This window comes from Plectrocnemia conspersa, unplaced genomic scaffold, assembly GCF_051122295.1.
Source record: "Plectrocnemia conspersa isolate PC_06_02 unplaced genomic scaffold, ASM5112229v1 ptg000012l, whole genome shotgun sequence".
Taxonomy (NCBI): domain Eukaryota; kingdom Metazoa; phylum Arthropoda; class Insecta; order Trichoptera; family Polycentropodidae; genus Plectrocnemia; species Plectrocnemia conspersa.
The window spans coordinates 31,324,617-31,344,051 of NW_028277176.1; the positions used below are offsets into that span (position 1 = coordinate 31,324,617).

Genomic DNA, 19,435 nt, shown 5'->3' on the forward strand with positions numbered 1-19,435 from the left:
CAGCAGACCTGCCAACAACTAGCTAAACTTTTGTTGCTACTTTTGCAAACAATACGGTCGTTAAGGCCTCACATAGAGATCCAAACAAGGCGTTTAGACTTATACAGAAACGTTGGAATAAAATTCAAAAATGGCTACAACTCTGGAGAATAAAAGCAAACACATTTGATATTTACCATGAAAAGGGACACATGTCCAACAGTCCAGTTAAATAATATTATAGTACCACGAGCAGATAGTGCCAAATATCTGGGGATACATATGGACAGAAGACTCACATGGAAGACACGTATATGGATCAAACGCAAGTAATTAGGATAGGATTAGCCTTAAGAAAATACTATTGGCTATTTAGCGACGGGATGGTGATGGGTGCAAATAAACATAGATTGAGCCCTTGCAGTAATGTCTTATTGTGATATGAAGTTGTTTACATAGTAGTATATAGACGATGCGCGGATCAGCAGGCCGGACCCGCAACCGGTCTTTGCGAGCCCACCTAGGGTTGCCACACGAGAGAATAACCGTAACATCCGTGTTACTGGAGTACCGCCAAGTTTTGGCCATAATAAAAATCTATATATAAATATAAACAGGCTCCACAGCTATTAAGGAGAAACTCTCAGTTGTCAGTTGACAGTAAACGGGATACAACTATGGCGCTCAGCAAGTAACTCTAATTTATATATAATTCAAAGATATAAAAATTAAATGCTAAGGATAATTTCTTCCAGTAGCCTTAGGCCAGGAAAATTATAACACTGAGTCTGGAGCATTAGTCACTAAAGTTATGACAGCCTTTAAAATACACAAACGTAAACATGGCAAAAATGGAATGCTTGAAAAACACCACTAAAGACACAAATATCACTGTCAATAATCATTTAATTCAAGCTGTTAAAGATTTTCTAGATTGTTAAAATAAACCACAAAAGTAAATTTAAAACTAAAACAAGTTCAAAAACTAAAAATTAAAAATTCCGCTTATTGATACTGTGGGAGCCTAGATTTATTATGGCCAAAACTTGGCAGTACTTGGGTAACACTGGCGTGATGGTCTCTCTATCCACTGACAATCTTCCAGGCAATTGGACGCGTCGTCTCGCGTCCGCTTTGTAAAGAACTTAATATCGCAATAAAACATTATTGCAGCGGCTCAATCTGTGTCTAATTGCCACCCGTCACCATCCCGTTGCCAAAATACTATTATTACTTTGGGTAAGCAAAATATAACTTTTAGAAGGCATAGAGATGCTGGATGCTTATTCGAAACGAATAAAGATATTTGTACAAATAATGGAGGGAATTTTCGGGAGATTTTAAAGTTTAAGATTCAAGAAAGCGATACAATTCATAAAAATTTCCGCAAAAATCGGTTAAAAATCGCAATTAACCGTTTATCAGTGTCGTCGTGTGCTATTAAGTGTTATCGATGACACTAATCTACGGTTAATTGCAATTTTTAACCAATGTTCGGAACAAAGAACGCGCACGGCAATAATTCTAAAGAAAAATGTAAAAAGGGATTGATAATTTTTTTTATAAATATATGAATAAATATTTTCGAAGGAATATTTGAGGAATATTTATTTTTCTAAAATATATGAATGTTTTGACGTAGATTTAGCACGATAAATATAAAATATTGAATTAAATATGTAACTTTAATGAAGTTGCGCAATTGTAAATGATTGAAGTTTATAAATGTATAATGGCCGACAATTCTTCTATTTAAGTCGGTTGTCAGCTGCGCGCGGGGGGGGAGGGCAGGGGCGCGCGGTGTCCGCCGGTGATGAGCCCCCGGCATCACCGCCCCGTTTTACTCACGCGACGTAAGTAATAAAGCGACGTAAGTAATCGCATATCGTCGAACCCGCATGACAGTTTCCCCGCGCGTCTCTTGCGATTAAAACGAATCGCAAATTTAAATCGCCATTCGAGTTTTCACCTTCGGACGGTTCGACGGTTCGACGGTTCGACGGCTCGTTGCTTTCGTTCTGTTGCGTCACTCGTTCGTAATTAGCGTACAATTAGAATTTACATAGTCATCTGATGGACTGTGTGTTGTGATAAGTGCACAATTACTTGATGCGATGTGAGTTCAATTTATTACTCGTTTTTCTTTATAATTAACAACTATTTCATAGCCGATTATTTTTCTTGAAAAGGTCTAATGAAAAGTTAAGCTAAATTTAGAATGTCTGCTTAAATTAGCCACAGTTATAATCGAGTAAATGTTAAAAAGTATAGCTCTTTACTTTCACCATAAATTATTTTTAAAAACTATTATTAAATCTACAATAAATAAAATATATTTGGTCGTAAAGATAGGGAATTTACTAACGATCATATAACTTACACACAGTCGATATTTCTAATAAGCAAAATAGAATATGTGAAATATTTCTTAGTACTAAAAAATATATAAGAAAATTTGGAAATAGAGTATTAAGAAGTGGATGGGTTCCTAATTAATTGTCCAGTGAAAAGCGACATTTAAACAAAAGTGCATTGTCAAACAAAAACAAGAGAGATCGTCATTTTGAAAGACCCAAGAATTTCAAAAGCGAGCAAATTACAACTTGCGAAAACCATTAGCGTTACTTACCGTAATAAAAGCTACTAAATACATTTATTTCTTTATGATATTCGTGACACGTCTAGAACAGATCAGAAAGTGACCACAATGATTTCGTTTCTAAAAGGCCACCCGGAAGTATTACTCTTACTTCATTAGGAAGCTTAAATGGTAACTACAGTAAATAAACATTCCATTCTATTCGTCCAAGAAACACGGAAATTTGACAATTGATTATGTCAGCGCTCCGACAACAACACTCAATTCATGACTGGAAAAGAGCGATCGACTCAGACCAGCAAAAAGACTCATATATTGCGAGACACCAACAGGGATTTCTTCGAGACTTTTGGAACTTCTACCACATTAGATTGCAGGAACTCAACCATTAATCAACAATTCAGACAGCCCGATACAACCATTTTTTTCAACTTGGACTCTTGCTCATTCAATATTGCTGCTTGATGTATAATATAATATATATTTGTGCGATAAAACTGTATTAAATTTTCCAAAACTAAATTAGTATCACATTGTGAAGTAGCATCGTCTGATGCTAGGGAAATTTTCAACCGATTGTCAAATTTTTGCATCAGCTCAACAAGCTTCTGTGGTTATCTTTTTGAAGATTTGACGGTGTCACTTTATAAGACTTATAGGATTGAAGAAAAATACATTGAATACTGTGACTTTCTTGGAATAATTGCGTACTAATAAAAATAATTTTGTGTTAAAACAAGGTTGGGAGTTATTGCTAAATATTAGCAGCAAAACTTTGGAAGACTTTTAAGATAAGTTAGTGATTGATGAATGTGAATAGGAAGGATGACAAATTATTATTACATAGAGACACAAAGGTTCAAGTTAAAATGATATTAGTGAAATACGCAGATAAATGTGTTTTTTTTTGTATAAATTCTAAATGAGGAAACACAAATTTGTACACATGTTAAGATGAGACATTGTATTATCGAAATTTAATAGTATTACTATATATAATACCATATAGGAAAAAAATTGTAAAGTTTAAATATCGTAGAAAATTAGATTTCGGATTATCAAATGTTTTGTCAGTCCCTATAAATTCATAAAGAAAAATGTACCAGGTAACTGTTATAACCCCGTCATGATTGGTCTCATGACGGGGATATAATTCAGACGGAAAGTATCGTCGATTGAAGCATCAAAATTGCTGGAAAAAGGATTTAAAACATTTTAATTGGAAACGATTTGGATTCATAACAGTGGACAATATTAAAAAATGCAGTATTTAAAAATAACTGAAGTAACGGATATTTCATATCACATTACAAGTCTAAAATGACAATAAGCAGGATATGTGATAATAAAGTAACGTTTAATATCACTGCTTGATTCTGTATTTTTGACACCGATATGGTATAACGTTTTTAAAATAAACAACAATAAATATTGAAAATTAAGTTAACTTTATACATTAAAATAAAATTAGAAAACTATTAAATTCACGGTGTCTCATTATTTTATGTAAACAACATATACTGAAAATACAAGAATTTTCCTTGAAAAATTTAAATCATAGAATTATTTGTCAAAACTCTTAACATTTAATTAAAACATATTTGATTTTACTGAAAATTTTTTTGCAATATTTGCAGTAATTCGCACAGCAATATGTTATGCATATTAAGTTATGATTAGTTAAAATAATTATAGATCAATAAATATTTTTTAATTTAATATTATTTTGCAGGCAATTAATTTATTTTATTGCTTCCAAAAATACAATATTTTTCACATTAGAAATAAAAAAATTGAATAACATTTAGAGAATAATTGTAGAAAAAGATGGAGAGTATATAATTTAGTAAAAGTATTGTACATTTTAATCGTTAACTCATTTAACTCACACCTTTAAACACGCAAAGACTTACGGAACAACCTGATTTAATTTATCCAATTCTTAGTTATGCGCTAAATTAAATCGATGCACTTTATTAGAAAAAACTAGTGCTACAATTGAAATATGCGTGCAATTTTACATCCACATCAATGTACTTATATTACGTCTGTGATATTGTACAGTATAATTACAAAATAGTTTATTGCTAATCGTGTATCGAGTGTTTTATTCCATTAGTAGAGGTCTAAATCTGTCTTTTTTATCATTGTTGATAATGTTATTAATGTTGAAAAAGTATAACATATTATGATTAAAATTTTTAGATAAATTTTAGAGGATTGTTATATCCAAATAGTTGTAATCATTGAATTGATAAACTTATTCAAACATGAATGCTTTTCTGTTATAAACACACGAAGATTGATGTTGATTCATCAACTAAATTGATGCTGAAGGTCTCCGGAGTGTAATATTGTAGTATATACAATATCGAATGTTAACATATTTGTAATATGTTAAATTTAATGGTATGATAATCAAATGTTATTGAACATTGATGTAAATGTAAAAACATAATGATAGTTTAATGTTGAGTTTATCGCTTGGTAAACATAGTGAGTTATATCCATTGTATTTTATACAATACTTATACTTGTTAAATGTTGTCATTAGCCTATAATGTTTATTTTTAAATAATAATTTAATATTTCAATATTTTATCTATCAAAACTTTTCGAAGTCAAAACTAATGCTAATTCAATTTTTCTGCTTACACAGATAAGTGTTTGTGTATCAGAAGAAGTATAGCGATAAAGTATTGCATGGGCGGTTCAATTAAAATAAATGCTGTTTAAAGCAAGCAGTGTAATTATTATACTAGAAAATAAAATCTCTTGATCAGCAGCGATACGTCCAAATAAACTATGAAAACGTTGCTATCTCTTTTTATTTTTTTAGATAAATATGTAAATAATTTAATAACTTTTAAACATTTTGTTATTACAATGACCTAGTTGATTAATTACTAGATTTGTACGTAATTATAATTAGATCAGCGCAGTGATTAATACCTGAAAGATCTGGGTTCGAATCCCATATGAACTTTCGTGTTTTCAATTTCTATCATGCCTTGGAAATCAGAATTTATGATTTTTATTTATAATTATAATTCCGATCGATTTTTCTAGAGTTTTCTAACCTCATAAGAATATCGTGATTATTAATTAAAATATACCTAAAACGTACATATGCAATATTAAAAACTAATAATGAGCTAATTAAGCTCATGGAGAATATCACATATAACTTAGCCCTTTGTAACACTTGAAAGTAAGTAAATATTTCGACATTATTTCAATCTTACTGACCCATTTTTTATGTCGTAAATTAGACAGGCCTGCTATGTAAAAGTTGTCTTAAATATTAATAGTTTTTCAGGTGCTGATTACTGAAAAAATAATGAAAAAAATTGATCACGTACAGTTTCTTCACAAATTATACTTCTTATTTTGACATTTAATGGAATGAAAAGTATAGTGAAACGGTTTTTATGTACATATGTACATATTTATGGTATATTAAATACTTATTTTATGTGTGTTAACACTTAAAAAGAGAGATAAATCAGAATCAAAGGTGTTTGCCCCCAAATTAGTTGAAACTAGCATAATTACAACAATAAAACTAGTGAAAAACAGATTTAACCAGTTTATTTTTCGATCCTCCACATATTTCTTCTTCCATCTTAGTGTCTCTCTGGTCCCTTTGTCCACCTACAGTGTGTATATAGACTGTGTAGTACATGTGTCATAGAGCTCTGAGCTTTGTGAAACTTCTTTTTAGTAACACACTGTCACGTAAGTGTGTTTGTGCTTTTTTATAAACGACAATAGCTTTTCAAAGATGTGTTAACTCACCGGATTGTTTTTGGTATATTTGTGGAAATTATTTCAGATTTTGTTGGAAAGTGTACGGACTCTTTTTTTATGTTATAAGTGTCCTTGACAAGTTAATAACCATTGACATATATTTTATTTTTAATTATAAAAATAACTGGCATTGGGGTCGTGAAATATGAAATATACCATGGCACGAAAATAGTTAATTTACGAATATCTCTCATATGACACATAGTACGTACTTAATCATTATAATTTGAGTCTTGAGTTAATGATTCATAACTCGGAGAATCGTCATTATAATGTTGAGCTGAAAATAAGTTTAAAAATGTTTACACGTTAGATAATGGGGTGACATGCAAAAAATGCCGAAAAGATTTTTATTATTGTTAGCTTATATTTTATAAAAAATATGTATTTTTACTTTGTGTAAAAATTGTTAGTTTGCTAATAAAGCAAAAATTAATTCATTTTATTTTGTTGTGACAACTGGAAATAGCACCCAAAGGCTCCTTTTGGGTTATAAGAGTCCTTGATAAGTTGTTAACACTTGACATATATTTTTTTTAATTCTAAAAATAGCTTGCATTAGGGTCGTGTAGTACGAAAAATAACGTGGCATATAAATGATTAAAAAAAATATATTGGTTCGGTTCCGGTTTTTATTTTCTACCTTAATTTATAACATTTTATTTATTCTTTTGTAATAAGCATACCACATGAATGATACATTAATATAATATAAATAATAATTAAAGGTATAATAATTAGAACTGGAAGTATATAATATATAATAATAATATGAATAATAACTTTGTAATTTCATTTCAACTATTGCTATTGTCTCATAGAATAAACAAATAATAAAAATAATTTTTCTGGAGAGCGGGGAGGGGGTGAATGCCCATAACCCCATCTCTAAATGACGTCCCTGCTTAGAATCCAAAGTAACAACAATATTTCCACTTACAATAAGTGAGTATCGAATGAAGCATATCTAAACCAAATTTTGATCAATAGGAGGGCGCAAAAACAATTATCCCTTCAAATAAATCTAAAAATCCACGCCAAAAGCAATGAAATCGTGCCAATAAAATTAATAAACTGTTTTTGCGCCCTCATATTGACTAAAATTCGGTTTGAATATATTTTAACCAATACTCTCATATCAGAGGTCAATAGTAATATCGATGAGGATAGCTATCATATTTTTAAAACAGTGTAATATCAAAGTGCAGACTAACTATGGAGCAATATACGAGATGCGACACCTGTTTGTACTTCTTTTTCCGCTTATTTCCCACCCACCGAAAGATAAGCTAGCTTAGTTTGTATTTTGCACTTAACCAAAGTTTTAAAACTTTTATTAGGTCAATTTGGGTTTGGTTAATTCGTGTAGGTTAGGTTTGGGTTTAAACAGCAAATGTACGCTTCGCAACTGTCAAATTGAATTTCATGAATATTTTAAAATAGCATATAATTTCACTAACGCCTATCAGTTAAATTATATTTTCGCTAGTAGAAATATATATCTACTAGTGAAAATGTATTTGGACTTCCCTAGTGAAAATATAACTTCGCCGAAAAATACACATTCACTGTAACATTTATACATCGCATGTAAATAAATCATGATTAGTATATAAATATATACATTACTACGTATGTAAAAGTTGAAATACCTGCCAATTTACTGGTAAAAATATGTATCTACCAGTGAAAATGTACTGTTTTTATTTTAGATTTTTTTGAAGGATAACCTGAGAATTTCTGGTTTAAAATAAGGAATGTCATTTCAGATATTTTCGGGGGGGAGGGGGGACAAAAATTGGACAGACTGGTCGTTATTTTTAATATTTTTATTTTATTAAAATTCATAGTATTTCATTAAATGAAATACATTTTTTTGGTTAAATTATTAAGGAGGGGGTGAGACAAATGCCCACACCTGCCCCCCCAAATTACGTCCCGGCTCAAGTATGTACTACTAGATATATGAGTATTCAATATGTCTGAAGTTAAACTTAAATTTGATTTAAAATAAATGATTTTTATATAAAATAATACCAATAAAAAATGAGTACGAAATAATTTAAGATAACAAAATAATATTTTATATTAATTTTATAAAAAAATTGAGATCCTCTGAATTGATATAAATAAATCCACAAAAGCCGAATAATATATAAAAAAATACGAAAAGTCAATTTGCTAAATTTAATAATAGAAAAGTGTTAAAATAAATTATTTAAACATATTTATACAAAAATGTAGTAAAATATATCAAAGCAATATAACGTCGACAATCACTGATTTTTTTATAATTTACTATAAATGCAATATAAAATAATAATAAATAATTATGGAAAAATACGTAAAATTAACTCGCTTCCAGATTAACAAATGTGTATCAATTAACTCACTACTCAAAAGAGCCGATAAATTGGCTTCTCGTAGTCCAACTAAAGCGAATAAATTGGCTTGTGTATAATGTGTTTACACACGATTACTGTCGTTTAAAGCAGGCGAATTTCGTAATTCACAAGTCAATAGTGTAAAGCCAAAAAATTGGCTTTGTCGTTGATGTGTTATTAAATAATTGACTATTTGTACTGATCATTATTTAGAACATAATATGTTACGGTTACATGATTCAATATCAAAAACTCTCACAATTTTTAGCATAGATTATAGTGTTTTAGCATACATTTCCATAAACTTTGCATCTATATAATGGTAGTAATTTACATTTCAGATGGATCAAATTTTGTTAGATTATCCAGATGGAATACAGAGTAACTTAGATCATAGAAACAAATTTTCGAGGGTTATGCCAGACTATGGCTCCTCGATCGCAAACCACTCCAGCAGTTACCCTTACACGGACATGGACAATAGCTCGACAGAAGTCTTCTCCGACGATAGCAAGAGCGGCGATTGGCAAAAAGATTCTTACTTAAATATGAATGACTATTACGACGATCCATCTACGATACACCATGAAAACGGACCTTTTAGAAGATTGCACGAACACGCGAACGAGGATGACAAGTCCTACGACGATTCGCACTTCTCGAGAAGGGGGCACAGGGGAAGTGCCAGAAAACTGTTTTGTTTCATACTTCTTGGATTGTGCATGATATATGGTATAATGTACAAAAAAGTCGAAAGTAGAAACGGTGAGTTGTTCTATAGTTTAATCCCGATTTTATACTAACTGTTTTGGTTTCTGTAGCTACTAATGTAATCTTTTTTTTATTATTTTTTTATAATTTGCGTTTCACTTTTAAAACAGAATGTAAAAATAACGACACATTCTTGCCAATCAACGGAAAATCTCACGTCACTGTAGTTTTGCCAAGCTTGCACGAAAATCATACCTTAACACACGGCTTCAATCGACACAATCTTTTCAAGAAGATCTTATCTTCTTCTCGGAAAGGTATACAAGGGCTTTTTTGAAACAAACTTAACGGTGATGGCTTCGTTTATAATTTATTTTATTTCAATAGGTTGTTTTGAAAGTTTTAATTTTTATTAATTCCAATAACTCTTCTAACTTGATTAAATCTTTAATTCCAATTGTAAAATTTGTATCTATAACAATTCACATTGAATATCATTTGAATCCGTGGTCTTCTGTTTTACCTCTACTTTACACTACGTTTGCTTTTTAAAAGTATTGTATAATACTTGAAAACTAAAAGTCGTAGATAGCTTTGTTTTATTTTTAAAATGTTTATTTCAAAAATAATTTAGTGTTCTACAAGCTGTAAATTATATATATCTGGCTTTTAGCCATTATCATGTTTATATCAGCCGAAATTACAATAGTTCAAAATAAAAAATAGAAGCAACAATATGCAATATTTAATAAATAAAATTTAAGTAAAAAATACTAAAAACTCTATACAATTAGAGAAAGAAAATAAAATAAAGTCGTACATAGCAAGCCGAATTCCATTGTAATTGTCCATCATTAACCATTTGCGTGCCAAAATCCAATATATCGACTTTTGTTACTTTAGCGAGAATAACCGAATCTGACGTCTTCATTGAAGAAAAAATCGAATATATTTTTATTAGACTATATGGTATTTATTTGAGGTGTAAATAAGATTTTTTATTATGTTATACATTGATATTAAATAGTAGATCTCAAAAAGCTCGGTAATCAAAGGGTTAACACATATTGATTGTTGCGCTTTCATTATCAAATTTTGTTTTACTATTTGATAAAAAATCACTATCTACATAATATTGTTTTAAAAAATTGTATTGTTCTTGAAATTCACATTTGAACATTCTGTAGTTCTTTGTGTTCCATTCGTTACTTTTTAACGAGGCAAATAAAACAGAAAGACCATTAACACTTAAGATAATGTACTTTTGTTGAGATTAATAATATTACATTTCAAATTCCAATCCCATTGATCATAATGTGAATATCCACCTCCATTATTCATCCTCATCTACAGTGCTTTCCTAAATAAAATAATATTTAATGCAATGAAGCTTTCATAACGACGCAATATAATACGTAATATTCGTTTATCAATCTGTACTTTAATTATTAATATAAATTCAGGATCTGTTCTCGGATGGTCTTATAACACATCGAGGGACACGAGGAGTTATGTCTTTCCAGACAACATGACATTACTGAACCAACCGAAGTCGGTTTGCAAGAACAATATACAACCACATAGTACAATAGATGCCGTCAAACGACCGCAACACATAGAAAACTCTTCCGAAACCTTTCTCGTAGTAATAATATGTTCCAAAATGGAAAATTTCCCCGCCAGATCGGCGATAAGACTCACGTGGGCGAACCAATCAAACTATGAAGCGCTATCGAAGCGGTTGCAGACTGTCATGCACAGTTTTGAAAACGTCAACATCACCGAGAAGATATTAAATGTTTTAAATAGTATAGCTAACATTACTTATACTGATAAACGTGTGAAAAGAGATCTGAAAGATTACAATGTCTATAATGAAGCGGAAGACGCCGTCGAGTTGAATGTCAATTTAACAGTCCAATTAGGTATGGAATTAGATAAAAAGCGAACGAAAAGAGATTTGCCTTCATTCATAAGTGCGGACGACGTGAAAGATAATATATATTTAAAGAACTCTCTGAAAGAAGAGGAGGGAACGGACGGCGGAGACGATCCTAGATTCGATCACGGCTCTAATAAAATTCCGACTACCGTTCACGAGAAAGACAATATGGATAATCCAGTGCTGGGCAATTTTGAAGAAAACGAAGTAGATAAGAATGAGAATTTCGATTATTACGAAGATCAGACTGAAGTGTCAAACGTGATGAAGATTCCGCCGAAGGGTGAACGGTATCACATAGACGAAGAAGCTATTAAAAATGCTAGAAACATAGTTAAGCTATCAACTAACGGAGATAAGCTTAAACTCGAGTTTAAAAATCTTGAAGATAAACCCAAGATCGATAGTAAAGAAGAAAGTGGTTCAAAATCACAAGAGAAGATCAAAAACGAGCCTAATCTAGTACCTCCCGTTAACGTCAGATTCTTCTTTTTACTTGGACAATCATCGAACGAAAACAATACAGAACTACAGACTAAAATAGACGAAGAAGCTTCGATACACGACGATATAATCCAAGAAGGTTTTGTAGATTCTTATAATAACCTTACGTTAAAATCAGTGATGCTGCTGAAATGGGTTGTGAGTAATTGCAAAAATAACGGTGAGTGATCCGTTATAGATCGGGTACTCATGAATTAAGATCATTATATAATATAAAAAAACACCCAGATATGCGTGTAATGCATGGAGTGATTTTTTAAAATATTTTTTAAAATTCATCGTTAATTACGAATTATATTTTTGTAGCCGTCTTAATTCAATGAGTATCTGCTGTACTTTGATGTTCTTGATTTTAAAAAAATGTGTTTTTTTTTTTAATTAGTTCGTTACATAATGAAGACCGATGACGACATGTACCTGAATATACCTAAGCTAGTCGAAGTTCTTCAGAACAAATCAAAAGAGCATCTGATCAAATCGATGCCGTCGATATCAGCGAATAACAAAACTGCCGATGAATTGTATCAAACGATATCGCCATCTCAAAAAATGGACATAGTGAAAGACGAGAAGCTTTTAATGGGCGATTTAATCTGCGATGCTAAACCTATTCTAGATATGAGTAGCAAATGGTATTTATCTCTTAGTTTAAGCGTCATTATTTATCGCTTAATTTTTTATTTTTTTAGGTATTCACCGACTTATATGTATGGAGGGAAATTCTATCCTCGGTATTTAACAGGAACTGGTTATGTTATGTCGTTTGCTACGGCCGAATCACTTTACAAAGCCGCATTGGATATACCTCTGTTTCATCTGGAAGATATTTTTATTACAGGTATTTTTAATATTAGTTTAACTTGTATGTGTTAGATGCATTATATATTAAACTTCAAAGATTGAACTTTTATATTACGGATTGCTTTTGAGTCCGGTTTGACGCGTCCTGGTATCTTGTGTGTTCTAAGATGGAAACGAAGTGGTAGAAATATCAAATTATGACTAGAAATTGAGTATTGTACGCCGTGTTCGTTATTATATATTCCATCAGTTAGGGAAGGTCCGTTGCTTTTCCTACTTTTGATCATGTGACCAATGCGACGATTTGGGGTGGCAACAGACTATTTGATATTTTATACCAAATATCGAGTAAGAACTTCCTTTTATGTAAGAAGTGGTAGATTTAGAAATGTTGTAAACGTGGCTACTGCAGATACCGATTGTATCTATTATGCGGATAGTACTGGTCCTTTTTGGCATAGTAAATTTTTGATCCTCTCAAATATGCCATCAGCGTTTGTATCATGCCGCGTGCATAAAACAGGTGGCCTGTCCCTATCTACCAATAGCACTATATGGTTTTTCTAAATGCTTTACTTTATTATTATTTATTACCTTCCACTGAGTGAACCACCAATTTGCTTCATAACTAGAGCTTCATTCCTATCTAATCAGTATATATATATTCTTTGTTTTCAGAGTTTTGTGATTTTGATTTCAGTCAATTTGTTGTTGTAAGGCCGTCGAGAGCGAACTCAGAGCCTGAGAACACAATGATTCCTCATAACGAAAATGGCATTTTATATATTTTTTACCATCGTAATATAATTTCTTGAATAAATAATAATAGGTACGAGTTAATACAAATAAATATAAAATTGCTACAAATAAATATAAAAATTAGCCACTGTTGTGATATATTTTATGCGAAATATTTAAAAAAAAAATATGTACTCATAATATGTACTTGATAATAAGTGGTGATTTTTTTGCTGCTCAGTGTTGCCATATAGTGAATTTCTAGTCCAGGTCAAATGCAATAAAATCGTGCTGTAGCGGTGAAAACGCTCGATTATCTAGTGTTTATAACAACATTATGAGTGAGAATCGAATAAAGCACATCTAAACCGAATTTTGACCAATAGGAGAGCGCAAAAAATAATTATCCCTTCTCAGAAGTCAAAAATTCACGCCAAAACCAATAACATCGTGCCGTCATCGTCGCAGTGGGAATGCTTGTTACCGAGCGTTCCCACTGCGACAGCACTGACACGATTTTATTGCTTTTGACGTGAATTTTTGCCTTCTGAGAAATGATAATTGTTTGTGTGCCCTCCTATTGATCAAAATTCGGTTTGAATATACTTTGATCAGCCCTCTTATATTAGAAGTTCATAGTAATATCGGTAAGGATAGCTATATTTTAAAAACAGTATAATATTGAAATGCAGACAAACTATGGAGCAATATGTGAGATGCAATGTCTGTACTGTTGAGCTTATTTCCCCCTAGAGATTAGTTGGCTTAGTTTGTATTTTAGACTTGACCTAATGAAAGTTCTAAAACTATAATTAGTTTTAAAACTTTTATGTTTGCGTTTGAACAGCAAATGGACGTTTCGTAACTGTCAAATTGAGTTTCTTGGATATTTTGGAATCAATTTTATCAGTTAAATTATATTTTCGCTTGTAGAAATATGTATCTACTAGTGAAAATATATTTGGAATTTACTAGTGAAAATATAACTTTACCAAAAAATACACATTCACTGTAACATCGGTTGTGAGTATGTAAATATATATATTACTACATATAGAAAAGTTGAAATCATATAATTGTACTAGCTCCTGCCAGATAATTTATATTTTCACTGGTAAAATATATATCTACTAGTGAAAATGTATTCCGATACGATTTTACTGAAATTACATATTTTTAAAAATATTTTCTGGATGGATTCGAGATTTTTTTCTAGATTTCTTTCAGGAATAACCACATGAAACTGAATGTATTATTTAATTATTTTGCTGCATTAAATACAGTTGTCAATTTCCGATAATACAATCTATAAAAACATTAAACTTATATAATTCAGCTGGTGCTGTTGTTTTTCGTTACTTATTTGCTACTTCCTTAGGTATTCGATCTGAATTTTCGGATCGAATACCTAAATTTACTGATACTGATTTACATTGGTTGAATATTTCCTCTCATGTCTAATATTTTTTAACGTTTAAAAAGCAATAAAGTCAATAATTTGTAAACAAAATTTGACACAAACGAAGCCATGTCAAAAATCTACAATCTGTTCCTTTGAATGATAATATTTAATGTAAAAGTACTACCTTGAAAGTGGGTGCTTTTAAAGGCAATGTGTCGCCCCTTTTACTTCTTGTATGTATAAAAAAGACTGAAGGAACTTATACCTGAAATATATCAGTACATACATCTCAAATACTAGTTAAGATTCATTATTTGAGGTCGGTTTTTACTTTTTTTTTTACATATATTCTTGCTATGATTTTTTCCAGAGTTTCTCAAGGAGAACGGACCCCGGGAATTTGTCCTCTCTCCTCCCCCCTCTCGGCAGGCCTGGTAGTACTGCATAATTGTTGTGAACATTTTTTCAAATTGAAAAAAGTAAAACTTTGTAGAAATTATTTTATTTTTATTTACGATAGAATTTTTTTTTTGATACACATAAGTTTGGGAAAATTAAATGTCACCTACCGATATATAATAAACCTGCGATGACGATTATGGCTGCTAATATTGGGTGTAATGACTGCTAAACCGTTATATCTTCGTCGATGGTGAGTCAAATAATAACGGAGTGAATTTCACTGGTTAGAATTTGACTGGTAATAATTTTTTTCACAAGGTGAACTGGTTTTATAGTTGTTTTGAGTAAATTGAAGTGTACTGGCGATTGTTTCCAGGATTTAGATTTATATAGAGATTTTTGGAGGCTTAGACAAATGGAATGATCTTTGACATTCCTTGAGATTGATCCAGGACGGTTATTTTAAAAAGTCAGTGTCGTTTTAGGATGATTCCATACAATGCAATTTGGGATTGAATTGCTTGTTGCAAAAAACAAAACATGAGTTTTATTACTACGGTTACCGTCTGTTTAGGCTCTTGTACAGTTTTACAATTTTAAATATTATATAATGTCGATGATTTTCTTGATTAAGCTGCGGATAAAAGTATCAATAAGAATGCGATCAATAATTTAATCTTATATATTAATTAACAGGATTTTTAATTTATGTGATTTATTATTTTAGGTATGTGTTCTCAAAAGGCAGGAATAAAGCCGATCGATCATCCGGGTTTCTCTTACGCCGTTCGCAAGTTCGATCCGTGCATCTTCGCCTATCTGATATCCGCCCATCAGGTCTCTCCTCGGCAGTTGCGCAGGATGCACAATCTGTTGATGTCTTCTCCTATAAAACTACTCGAAGACTGCGAGGCGAAGAGAATCTTCGCCAAAACTAATCAAACGCTAGCCGGTAACATCAAAGAGAGGCTGGCAAAGTTGAACGGCCCCATGTTGGGCAGTCCGAAGAGTTTCATCAACGGACTGATAAACTTAGGCATCGCCGATACAAAGTTAGAGAAACTCGGCTCCGTAGCGAGCAAACGGAGAAAACGACCGAACAACGGATGTTTCTGATTATTACAATACCTTAACATTTGGTTACTCTTTGAATTGTGATTCGATTGATTTATAACGTTTGTTCTGTTAGCAGATATAAGCATGATTTGTGTTATTTTGGAAGAATCTCATTTATGACGTAAACTCGAATGCGACACGAGAGATGTTTTTTTTTTTTTTATATTGTAGTTTATTATACGAGTCAGTCCCTGTTGTTGTATCGATGAATTTTTAGTTTAATTTATATTTTATTTGAATAGTTTCACGAAATAAATTTTAAAAATTGGGTCAAGTCCAACTATGTCTTCCTAAAAATGCCCGAAAAGGACTAGTATAGTTATTAAAAACCATACACTGGGACTGAAGCGTTTATCGTATGGTCAAAGATGTTTTTTTAAAGAATATATCTTTAAGCATGATTTTTTTATCTTTGGCCATTATAGAACATTATTTTGCTCAAATTAGCATATACAAGTAAGACATTTTATGTATTAGTATTCATTAAAAGGGTGATTCAATAAGTATGTAAATGGATAAAAAAATGTAAGCTTACATTGTATGTATTGTTCTCTGGAGATTATTCATTTATATATTTATTGGAATGCCCGCTAATTTTATTTTAATGTTGTAATCAGTAGAATCTCATTTTTTATTTATATATAAAATTAAGTAAACATTTTGTATCATTGTTTGAAATCAATTTGTCTATAATGTATCAGTTGAAATATTTTTAATATATATCATTTTATCATTTTATTATAAAAAACTAAGCTTTAAAATCGATTAACTTGTTCAAATATTCTGCAAAGATATGTATGCATATGAAAAAATATATTTATATTAGAATTGATATATATATACATATATAGTAAGTTTGATATCCAATGACACATACAATATTCATAAAAGATCTGTCCAAAGTATTGTGTAAATACATTTTTTTTCTTAATATATAAGACAGTAACTTTCCTAAATATATTTTTTTTCACAGGGTAGTTGCACTTTTTTAATACTCGTTTTTATTAATCGTTAATATTATTACAAATTAATATTATTAAAAAAAGACAAATTTTTGAAAAGCATAAAAGAGTTTTAAAAGCTTTTTTGTAAGATTAGATAGGAAATTGAATTTTTCTCACATTCTATATAAATATTGAATATTAATAAATATATTCATAGTATAATTTCTCCAACGGCTTCTTCGGATGTTATATTTTATATCATAGTGTCGTATGACCCCACATTTCAATGACTGTAGAGGTGCTAAAAATATAATTAGGTAATCGTGGGATAGAATTTGGGGGCGAGGTGACTACGGCGGTGTATTTGCTTTAACGGTTAAAGAAAGTTATTTCTTTTGTGGAGTTTAAGTGGTTACTAAGTGCAGGTTCGGAACTTGCGCTTTTGCGCCTTTTTTGATAGTGAGGTTAATATGTAGTTAAATTATCGCTATGTACATCATTATTACGTACGTATTGAATATTTTTATTAATCAATAATGATTTATCGCAAAGAATAATGTATTATCTTCATTTAATATCGTAGTATATATATATATGTAGGATCCACCGAGGGTAGCTAAATCAAAGTCAGCGGTGTTGCGAGGGATCGGACGATACCGAAGCTTACCGCACACACTAATTGGTAATGAAGAATGCTTCATACACATGTCTAATATAATTACATAATCCTACATATATAATTTATTTAATCTATCAGATCAAGAAATGTGATATTTATTTGTTTAATGTGACGTTTTACATCATATTTAGATTCATTTTCATTTAAAATATATACATTTGCCATAATCAAAATGCCATGTAAATAGCAAGAACCAATTGTGTCACTTTATAGATAATTCAATTTTAAATTAAATTAAAAATACATAAAGTGACACAATTATGCAATTATGTTGTGTTTTTTCTCGTCTCTCTTCTCTTATTATTTTTATGTGCACGTGTAATATTTTAATTTATATGTAATTATTTTAGTGTTGTGATATATTTTACAGTAAAAATTTTGTACTTTATACTCTATTACTAAACTATTAATAAAATATTTTAGCATGCTTTTTTTTATACTTACACTTGGCTATCGTTATTATAATGATATTTTTTGAAGATGAAATCGAGTCGAACGATTGACACGACGCACAGGTCGCATGAATCTCATTCTGCTCGATGAATTAGATATCTTTTTAGAAAAACCAATATCAGACCAGTTTTATATGATACATAGAGTTTTATTTGTGTCGATAGTCTTTGATTTGCATATTTTTGATGATATTTAGTAAAATAGCAAAAATATGCGGATAAAGATTTATTTATAAAAGCATGTTGGGATGCATGCATATTGTTATAGAAATAATTCAAGCCCTATAAGTATATGTATATATGCGAAGGAGAGATATATATACCTATATACATATGTTACTAGTGTATATTTTTCGCATACGATTACATAAATAGTTATATATTTACAAATAGTGATTATTAACAAGTGCTTTTATCGTTCTTAAGAATTGAATAATCATGATCAGTAAGTATTGTTATGTCTTGAGAAATGTATGAGTAATTTTATACTGTTATTGAATATGTGTTTAGTTAGAGTTGTGACGTTCAAACACAGACACACACACACACGGATGCGGGTATGAGATGCGGCGTACATGAGATCCATTTTTTTGCCAATTTTTGTATCTATCGAAAGTCATTCGAAACTCAACTGCGGAGGGATATTGTCCAAAAATATTAATATGATGAAAAAAGATATTGTTGTTATTCCTCCATGATTCGATCTGTTTTAGAATAGATCTGATGAATAAAATACTATCAAAATATTGATTCATTTGTTTTATTTTTAAATACTGAAAACAAACATTTTAGGTTAATACATTACTATTTGACGTTTACGTTCAAATCTGACACCAGTGTCGTAGGACGACAAAAATTGGCCATATCCATTTATAACAAATTTGACCATCATTACTTGATAGGTTTCGCTAATGCGTCATGATGGCCACTATACAAGCAATAATTATACCATTAAATAAAAACAATTAAAGT

General features: G+C 30.7%; 1 protein-coding gene across 4 annotated transcripts; it reads left to right on the forward strand.

Moving 5' to 3' along the window:
* The first annotated feature begins 1,724 nt into the window (after positions 1-1,724).
* LOC148228991 (uncharacterized) lies at positions 1,725-19,213 on the forward strand. 4 transcript variants are annotated; one of them, XM_088199908.1, is made up of 7 exons: positions 1,725-1,832; positions 9,114-9,537; positions 9,654-9,800; positions 10,947-12,089; positions 12,312-12,561; positions 12,619-12,767; positions 16,000-19,213. In XM_088199908.1, the coding sequence occupies exons 2-7, from the start codon at positions 9,114-9,116 to the stop codon at positions 16,386-16,388; spliced, it is 2,502 nt and encodes an 833-aa protein (XP_088056034.1). In that variant the 5' UTR covers positions 1,725-1,832; the 3' UTR covers positions 16,389-19,213. The 4 variants fall into 4 exon arrangements, with proteins under 4 accessions (XP_088056034.1, XP_088056036.1, XP_088056037.1 ...); XM_088199909.1 differs by lacking the exon at positions 1,725-1,832 and adding an exon at positions 1,935-2,095; XM_088199910.1 differs by lacking the exon at positions 9,654-9,800.
* The last annotated feature ends 222 nt before the right edge of the window (positions 19,214-19,435 follow it).